We start from the raw sequence: 10,109 nt of genomic DNA on the forward strand, positions 1-10,109 counted from the left end.
ACACACACACACACACACACACACACACACACACACACAGAGTTCCATTTTTATAATATCTATAGATTTATTCCTTATGTCTGGGAGTCAGAAATATTTATTCATTTTTTCTCCATTATGACAACTATGAATATTTTTTGTGGTTCTGGCGTAAGGAATATTGAATGGTATATCAACAAAGAAATGGTTGACAGGTGAAAGTACTAAATACCTCCAAGCAATATACTGGTTACGGAATACGGGAAATAGCAATATTTTCTGTATAAATTCAAAACTTACATCTTGCCTTCATTTGCATTAATTTATTATGCTCAAATATGCAGATGCCAATATTTCGAGGTAACATTTCAAAAATCTTATACATACGTCTTGCCACAATCAGTTTACAACAAAAGTGAAATTCATGCTGCCAACTGCTGGTGATATTCTTGATTACGTCGGAAATGAAGGGATCCAGGTACGAAACCCCAGATGCATTGGAAGCAGATGTGTTACGTAGACACTAGAACACAGCGTTCACTCATGGAGCTCCTTCTCGCGCTCCTCGTACTTCTTGCTGTACGTTCCGTCGGGGTCGTACTTGGCCTTCAGCTGTTCCCAGGTGTCTTTCTTGTGGTTGATGAGGTGCTTCAGTACTTTCTTCGTGCCAGCCTTCTGCTTCTCGTTGCACTTGGCACACTCGTTACTCAGTGCGTCGGGGATGGCTTCTGGAATAAACAGAAATGCATGTTTTATGAGAATAGACAGTCTGGCTGATCGGAGAGAACCACAAAATATTTATTACTTTCCAGTTCAAACAAATTATTCTGTTAGCTTACCGATCTTGCCGTCGATAACCTATCTCAATTCTTACTACCACAATGAACGAATGGCTACTTTCAGTCAACATTAAAAGTCGAGCTGGACATGGATTTGTGCCTAATAGACTGTATCAGTTGCTGCTTGAGTAGAGATTGAAATTACACATATTTTACATCGCACATACATTGTTACACTGGCTTAAGAATTTTGAATTATGTAATACTAACAGCAACAAATAAAACTGTCCCCTAAATTATTGTAAACTGTTATCTTAACCATGAGATTATGTAGGATGTCATCTGATGCGCTTCTTGGGGAATTTTGAGATCTTTTATCTAGGATTTATTGTCAGTCCTAAAATTCCGCACTGATCTAGTCTGTGCAGCGGTAAAGGCATTGGACGGTTCTTAGGAATGGGCGAAGTTAAAATCCCCACCCACCCAGCCAAGAGTTAGATTTCCTCTGGTTTCCATTAATAGATTTAGGCGAATATCGCGATGATTCTTTCTCATCCATATTCTCATTCTGTTTGTGCACCATCTCTAATCGTCAACTTGTCGTTAAACCCTACGTAATCTCCCATTTTACTCTCTCCAATAGTTCGGTGTCCGGCTATTCGACGTACTCATTAGAGGGCGACAGACAGTATGAATACAACGAAAACACTTTGATAAATGTAATTAGAAATGGTATGGTGTTACAAGGTTATATACACTCCTGGAAATTGAAATAAGAACACCGTGAATTCATTGTCCCAGGAAGGGGAAACTTTATTGACACATTCCTGGGGTCAGATACATCACATGATCACACTGAAAGAACCACAGGCACATAGACACAGGCAACAGAGCATGCACAATGTCGGCACTAGTACAGTGTATATCCACCTTTCGCAGCAATGCAGGCTGCTATTCTCCCATGGAGACGATCGTAGAGATGCTGGATGTAGTCCTGTGGAACGGCTTGCCATGCCATTTCCACCTGGCGCCTCAGTTGGACCAGCGTTCGTGCTGGACGTGCAGACCGCGTGAGACGACGCTTCATCCAGTCCCAAACATGCTCAATGGGGGACAGATCCGGAGATCTTGCTGGCCAGGGTAGTTGACTTACACCTTCTAGAGCACGTTGGGTGGCACGGGATACATGCGGACGTGCATTGTCCTGTTGGAACAGCAAGTTCCCTTGCCGGTCTAGGAATGGTAGAACGATGGGTTCGATGACGGTTTGGATGTACCGTGCACTATTCAGTGTCCCCTCGACGATCACCATTGGTGTACGGCCAGTGTAGGAGATCGCTCCCCACACCATGATGCCGGGTGTTGGCCCTGTGTGCCTCGGTCGTATGCAGTCCTGATTGTGGCGCTCACCTGCACGGCGCCAAACACGCATACGACCATCATTGGCACCAAGGCAGAAGCGACTCTCATCGCTGAAGACGACACGTCTCCATTCGTCCCTCCATTCACGCCTGTCGCGACACCACTGGAGGCGGGCTGCACGATGTTGGGGCGTGAGCGGAAGACGGCCTAACGGTGTGCGGGACCGTAGCCCAGCTTCATGGAGACGGTTGCGAATGGTCCTCGCCGATACCCCAGGAGCAACAGTGTCCCTAATTTGCTGGGAAGTGGCGGTGCGGTCCCCTACGGCACTGCGTAGGATCCTACGGTCTGGGCGTGCATCCGTGCGTCGCTGCGGTCCGGTCCCAGGTCGACGGGCACGTGCACCTTCCGCCGACCACTGGCGACAACATCGATGTACTGTGGAGACCTCACGCCCCACGTGTTGAGCAATTCGGCGGTATGTCCACCCGGCCTCCCGCATGCCCACTATACGCCCTCGCTCAAAGTCCGTCAACTGCACATACGGTTCACGTCCACGCTGTCGCGGCATGCTACCAGTGTTAAAGACTGCGATGGAGCTCCGTACGCCACGGCAAACTGGCTGACACTGACGGCGGCGGTGCACAAATGCTGCGCAGCTAGCGCCATTCGACGGCCAACACCGCGGTTCCTGGTGTGTCCGCTGTGCCGTGCGTGTGATCATTGCTTGTACAGCCCTCTCGCAGTGTCCGGAGCAAGTATGGCGGGTCTGACACACCGGTGTCAATGTGTTCTTTTTTCCATTTCCAGGAGTGTAATTTAAAACACCTACATCTGTTTCTTTTCATTGCGTTTCCAAATGCAGCGGGTATTAGCTGACAGTTTGTATAAGTGAACAGAAGTACCTTTGTAGAAATACTCAAACATAATTGGATTTTTTCTGTATCCTTATTCGTCTAGCGCAGGGATTCCCAAAGTGGTCGTATCGACCCATTGGGGTCGATATCGGTTTCCTAGGGGTCGACATAAACGAAAACTGATTTTGGGGGTCGACGAGGTCTAAAAATCGACCCCTATTAAATTAACAAAAGTTCTTATTTAAAACTTTCAAGATAGGTAGGTACTGTATTGTTTATGTTGTGTTACGTGTACTAAGAATAATTAATATTTGTGTAGGGAATAGCATTGTTGTAGTAATGTAAAGTCTCAATTTCGTACAAGATGAAAAACTCGGCAAGTCTGTGTGGACAAGTTTGTGTAAGATAATGAGTTCAAGCGTACGTTTTTTTATTTTGTTAAATTTTGATGAAAAATGAAGTCAACTTTACTCACTTAACCAGTGCTAAGTTTTCCAATTGGTACCTTAGTACCTAGGTATTTTGTGTCAATAGGAAAAAACTAAAGATAGGGCCCCTTATTCATAATAGTCTGCTAACTTAAAGCATTGCTAATTCTCACTCTGTCTTCTTCTATTGACCTAAGTCAGAATGAAAAATAACACTCTGTGGGAGCTGTTTTATGTTAGCGGACCATTATGAATAAGGGGGTTGATCTTAAAAGTAGGTAATTTGGTAATGGGGGTCTGAGGTAACCTTTCATTTTCGAAAAGGGGTCACTTGTCCAAAATAGTTTGGGGATCCCTGGTCTAGCGCTATTAGACGCAACTTTGCTGTCGTGCCAGATGCCTTTTCTGCTGACCTGAAGCTCAGATTTCTTTCCTTGGCTTCTGTCGCTTTTCTTCCGTTCAGTAACTGTTCTACTTTTCGCGTTCCTCGAAGTCTTTGAAAATGCAGAGAAGGTATCTGTACTATTACAGCTCTTCGAATTCATTTACCTGGAACATTAGAGATGAACTTCTTCTTTTAAATCTCTCGCAAATCTCTTTACAAATCTTAAGTGAACCTGAATCTTGCGAAGTAGCTGTGCGACGTCTTAAAACATCGGAAGTAAGAGATCTTTTCGAACATGCGAAGGAAAAAACGTTAATGGTCATATGACAACGTCTCTGCAATCGCTCTGCTGTGAGCGTAAAGTCAGATGTGGTGGGGGGGGGGGAGGGGTGGAGAGTGAGGAGGTGGGGGGAAGGAGAGGCTGAAAAATTGTTTCGCAACCCCGCTGAAAATTTTCGATCGTTTAGATTTATAGATTCGTAATTCACCAACCGGTTGCTTCTGCAAGACTGCTACTAATTCCTTCTCGCTTTCTTATTCAACTGTAATCTGTTTGCAGTGACCTTCGTGTTGACGATATGATATATCTTAATGTCGTGTAAGGGAAGAAAAAAAGAGAAGAGTCTGCTTTGAGATTTTGATTTATAGAGCTGTTTATAATATTCTGGTAAGAGATTATTTTCTTACGGTTCCAACATACAATTAATATTTCAGAAAGGTATCTTGAAATCAGGGTACGCGAAAACAAGTTACAGGAACTTGTTTCGTCTGAAAACAAGTTATCATAGCAGTTACTTGCAAATGGCTCATTAACCAATTGAAGATGACCTGATGTGACGCTATTGGATTTGAGAGTTTTGTTACAGTGAATGTAAGGAAATTCCTCTGGTATATCGCTGATTTAAAAGTTTTCGCAAGTGACACCTTTCGATAATTGCAGAGCTGATATCAATCAACTGCATAAGGGCCAGTAGAAGGGAATTGTAACGAGATCAGACTTTCTAATTAGGGATACGATTCAATGTGTGACACTTCACTGTAGCGGTGAGTACGTGCTCGAGTAGTGCATTGGAACACGAGAGAAAGACTTCTGGAATCCAGTGTCGCAGAGTAGAGTGCCAGAACGAAAATAACGCGATATTAAATAGAAATTGGGTTAGATCTATTTCTGTATTATATTTGCCAACGTAAGTTAAATGTTTAAGGCAATGGTGAGGCTGAAGACAGGTGTTGCAAAAATTAATCGAGGAAGTTTTGGAAACATTCCTCTGAAATGTCATTATTTTTAGAAACTTGGAAACTTCTATTAACAGTAATCGGCAAGGCTGAAGGGGCAATAACTTTGGCTAAAGAATAATGATTTAGGCGCATTCATCTGCAGCCAGGCGCTTACTGCTTAACAGTGATTCAATTTTTCATCGCTAAGGCGCCAGTAGAGACGGAGAAGAAGTTTTATGAACTGTCCATCCTTAGTAAGAGGCTAGTAACTAGCTGTAGTCCACGACAGCTATGGTGAAAGTATACATCCACATTAACGGAGCGCGATGCAAATATTTAGATCGAACTGAAATCAGAAGCAAATTAAATATTAAAAGGAAACACATTAACATAAAATATATGAAGAATTTCGAATGTATCATGTTTATTCCTAAAAATTGATGAAATAACTATAAAACAATATGTTAATCTTAAAAATAAACTATTACAACGTGAACCTCAAATAATACTCCCACACATACCCCCCCCCCCTTCGCTCCTCCCCCCCCCCTCCTCCACACACCCACAAAACAGAGTTTATTACAGGCTGATTCACCATTTGTGCTGTCAACGTTCCTCTGGACATTCTCCTGCACACTTCACCGTTAGAAAAGCTGTGCAAATAAGAAATTCAAGATGACTGCTAATCAAAAGAAATGAAAATTACACTTTCGTGTAAATTTGGTTCTCGCTGACTGTTTCAACCTGTAACGAGTAACCTCGTGAACGGTCCGTGAACAGAAAGAGATTTGGTGACTGTGAGGAGTTGCGATGGTTTAGATGCAAAATATTCTCAAAGTTTTGACAAAAACCCTTGTCATTTTCAGTCAATGATTTAGACTTTTGGTGAAAGAAAGCATACAAATGTGTTATAACAGTATTTCGAATCTTTAGTGACACTTTTCGGTTCAAAGTTCCACAACCTTAGCGATTATTACTATATCGGGAATGCTGTAGATAGTATGACATTTCTCGTGTCGTTTATATATCCTGTAAATACAAAGCGCTCTAGCAATGACGGACATGTGTGGGTGACGGACTGCTTTTTTTCGGGGATCAGAAGAGAAATGTAAACAATAACTGGAAATTTCACTGGATGGAGAATGCCAGTATACAGAGTGTCCGAAGAAAAATGGTCAGCCTGAACGCTATGACAGGAACGATCATTCGAAGCAAAAAAAATCTAGTAAACATTGACTCTAAAATGCATACATCAAGAGCTATGGCACGTCTTCATCGTCGGTAGTATAAAACAAATCTCTTCTACTGCAGGTTTTTTGGTTTCCGTATTTTACGAGGAGGTAGTACGGACCAAAACAAGAAAAAATCTTCTGCTAAACTTGGGCTCCAAAATTCATACCTTAACAGCTACGAGCACTTGTTCGATAAAAGAGATGCGTTCCACAGTAGCGAGGCCGAACAAGTGTTCATACCTCCTAAGGTACGCATTTTGGACCCCATGTTTACTAGACTTTTTTGCTTCGAACGGTCATACCTGTCTTGTACCTGAGTACTGACTGTTCCTTCTGGGACACCCTGTATTACAGCGTGCAGTGACGCGCGCGGTGCGACACTTACTCTTGAGCTCCTTGCCGTCAGCGGTGCAGTTGGAGTCGCCCTCCTCCAGCAGGCACTGCGCGTACTTGTTGAAGAGGCGCTCGTTGCCCAGGATCTCGTCCAGCTCGACGTTGTCGTACTTGGTGGTGTACTTCTCCTCGGCGGCGGCGACGGCGACCACGGCTAGCGCCGCGACGAGCACCAGGCTGGCCTTCATGTCCGCAGTGAGAGGTTGCTGGCTGCCGTGCGAGAGTCCCCGTCCTGCCGGTCGCCGCCCTTATATACACACTTACCCCCACCACGTCACGCGCATCTAGCCTGTCTAGGGAGGCAACGTACGTTCACTGCTCCTCGTCGTTTCCCACAGTCGCCAACACCGAACTGCTTCTTCCTATCGGAGGAAACAAACCTGGAAATTTCCTATACGCTATGGGATCGCCCGTATTTCGTTCAAAAAGCTGAACAACTTAAAGCCGAGAATTCTTCCGGGTTCTATGGCCGTGGTCCATGGAACTCTTCTATCCCTGACATTTCGTCCAAGGCTACGTTGGACACCTTCGGAGGTGCTCCTGACTGTGCTGTCTTGCCGATCGACGAGTCGGACGTCGAAGAGCGGCCTAAATAGCGTGGAAAGTGGGCGTGGTCTGCATTTCACGTGATACCAGAGATAACCCTTGTCGAAGATATTTTAACCAGCGATCATAATACATCAAAGATAAAAACTACCTATCGATTCTGTAGCGCCACTGTCCATATATATCTCTGATCTGCATTTCAAGTGATACCAGAGATAACCCTTGTCAAAGATATTTTAACCAGCGATCATAATACGTGAAAGATAAAAACTTCCTATCGATACTGTAGCGCCACTATCCATATATCTCTGAGTTGGCTTCTTCTTTTCTGTTGAAATTATCCCCATGTTTATATATTTCGATGGCTTCTCTATATAGCCGTGGATAATAGTTCAGTTCGGAACCGCGCTGCTGCGACGGTCGCAGGCTCGAATCCTGCCTCGAGCATGGATATGTGTGATGTCCTTAGGTTAGTTAGGTTTAAGTAGTTCTAAGTCTAGGGGACTGATGACCTCAGATGTTAAGTCCCATAGTGCTGAGAGCGATTTGAACCATTTTTTTTATAATAGTTCGTCATAGTACATAAAACTTCAGATTCCGAAAATTTCACTACTTGATCACCCGACTGAAGAGCATGTTTCCGAAAATTTCACTACGTGATCACCCGACTGAAGAGTATGTTCTGCAAATGGTGTATACAAGATTCCGTGTACATGTGGTAGGGTCTGCATTGGAACTACAAAGACAATGTGAATACGCGGTTGAAGGAACATAAAAGTCTTTGCCGACTAGGGAAAACAGACAAGTCAGCCATGGTGGAACATGCTCTTCAGTCGGGTAATCACGTAGTGAAATTTTCGGTAACTGAAGTTTTATGAACTACGACGAAAAATTATCCACGGCTATATAGAGAAGCCATCGGAAAATATAAATAAACATGGGGATAATTTTAACAGAAAAGAAGAAGCCATGAAACTCAGCGACATATGGACAGTGGCGCTACAGAATCGATAGGAACTTCTTATCTTCGACGTACTATGATCGATAGTTATACTTTATTTTGGACAAGGTTTATCTCTGGTATCACGTGAAATCCAGACCACCCCCACTTTCCACGGTATTTAGGCCGTTATTCGACGTCCGACTCGTCAGTTCAAAATGGTTCAAATGGCTCTGAGCACTATGGGACTCAACTGCCGAGGTCATTAGTCCCCTGGAACCTAGAACTAGTTAAACCTAACTAACATAAGGACATCACAAACATCCATGCCCGAGGCAGGCTTCGAACCTGCGACCGTAGCGGTCTTGCGGTTCCAGACTGCAGCGCCTTTAACCGCACGGCCACTTCGGCCGGCCAGACTCGTCAGTCAGACAACCAGGAGCACCTCCGAAGATGTCCAAAACGTCAGGGATAGAAGAGTTTCACGGACCACGGCCATACATCCCGGAAGAATTCTCGGCAGCTGAAACATCCGATCGTGAAAGCCTTCATTGTATGAACAACTTAATGTTCTCCTACGTGTCCTAAATAAGCGTGCCCTATTTGTCGCCGGCCGGAGTGGCCGAACGGTTCTAGGCGCTACAGTCTGGAACTGCGCGACCGCTACGGTCGCAGGTTCGAATCCTGCCTCGGGCATAGATGTGTGCGATGTCCTTAGGTTGGTTAGGTTTAAGTAGTTCTAAGTGCTAGGGGGCTGATAACCTCAGAAGTTAAGTCTCATAGTGCTCAGAGCCATTTGAACCATTGAACCCTATCTGTTGACATGCCTCTCCAGTTTACAGTTGGACAATAATAACTGTCACCTTATGGTGAATGCTTATTCCCCTTTATTCTATACTTATACAGTGGCCCCTGGAAAAATGTAGTAGTGTTTCAAAGTTTCATTTTTATTTAGTACTTGTAATATTTAGTTATCAAATGTTTTTGTGTCGCATTAACTATGCAACAGAAATGCTTTTTTATATACAACAGGCTGAAGTTACGGTTCTGCTACTCTACAAAGGGTACTTGCTTTTTGTGGGCAGTCTCCATCTACATCTACATGGATACTCTGCAAATCACATTCAAGTGCCTGGCAGAGGGTTCTTCGAACCACCTTCACAATTCTCTATTATTCCAATCTCGTATAGCGCGCGGAAAGAGTGAACACCTATATCTTTTTGTATGAGCTCTGATTTCCCTTATTTTGTCGTGGTGATCGTTCCTCCCTATGTAGGTCGGTGTCAGTAAATATTTTTTCATTCGGAGGAGAAAGTTGATGATTGGATTCTCGTGAGAAGCTTCCGTCGCAACGAAAATCGCCTTTCTTTTAATGATTTCCAGCCCAAATCCTGTATCATTTCTGTGACGCTCTCTCCCATATTTCGCGATAGTACAAAACGTGCTGCCTTTCTTTGAACTTTTTCGATATACTCCGTCAGTCCTACCTGGTAAGAATCCCACACCGCGCAGCAGTATTCTAAAAGAGGACGGACAAGCGTAGTATAGGCAGTCTCCTTAGTAGGTCTGTTACATTTTCTAAGTGTCCTGCCAATAAAACGCAGTCTTTGGTTAGCCTTCCCCCCAACGTTTTCTATGTGTTCCTTTCAATTTAAGTTGTTCATAATTGTAATACCTAGGTATTTAGTGTGGTACAAACCATGCTATCCAAGGACCGTTCTTTGACTCAAAATTTTAACCTGGTGTAGGACTCTCTATTTCATACCTGCTTTACGAATGTGATGTATTTCCTAGAGCTTTGGATCATTTCTGTCGATACAGGTCTTTCACCATAAAACTGTTCTTGACTCGTGTTATAATACACTCCAAATATACTCAAGGAAAAAAAAGTAGAAAGCAGACAAACAAATGATCACAATTTCAGAAGAAATGGATCATTTATTCAAGAGAAAGAGCACCACGTATTAAGTCCACCTCTGACCCTTATGTA

The 10,109-nt window shown here is 43.7% G+C and overlaps 1 protein-coding gene across 1 annotated transcript; it reads right to left on the reverse strand.

The window, feature by feature from the left end:
• Nucleotides 1–282: 282 nt before the first annotated feature.
• LOC126262620 (ejaculatory bulb-specific protein 3-like) lies at nt 283–6,845 on the reverse strand. Its single transcript, XM_049959376.1, has 2 exons — nt 6,626–6,845; nt 283–707 (listed from the first exon to the last, which is right to left on the reverse strand). The coding sequence occupies exons 1-2, from the start codon at nt 6,819–6,821 to the stop codon at nt 517–519; spliced, it is 387 nt and encodes a 128-aa protein (XP_049815333.1). The 5' UTR covers nt 6,822–6,845; the 3' UTR covers nt 283–516.
• Nucleotides 6,846–10,109: the final 3,264 nt, after the last annotated feature.

The sequence above is a fragment of the Schistocerca nitens genome, chromosome 6 (assembly GCF_023898315.1).
Source record: "Schistocerca nitens isolate TAMUIC-IGC-003100 chromosome 6, iqSchNite1.1, whole genome shotgun sequence".
Classification (NCBI taxonomy): domain Eukaryota; kingdom Metazoa; phylum Arthropoda; class Insecta; order Orthoptera; family Acrididae; genus Schistocerca; species Schistocerca nitens.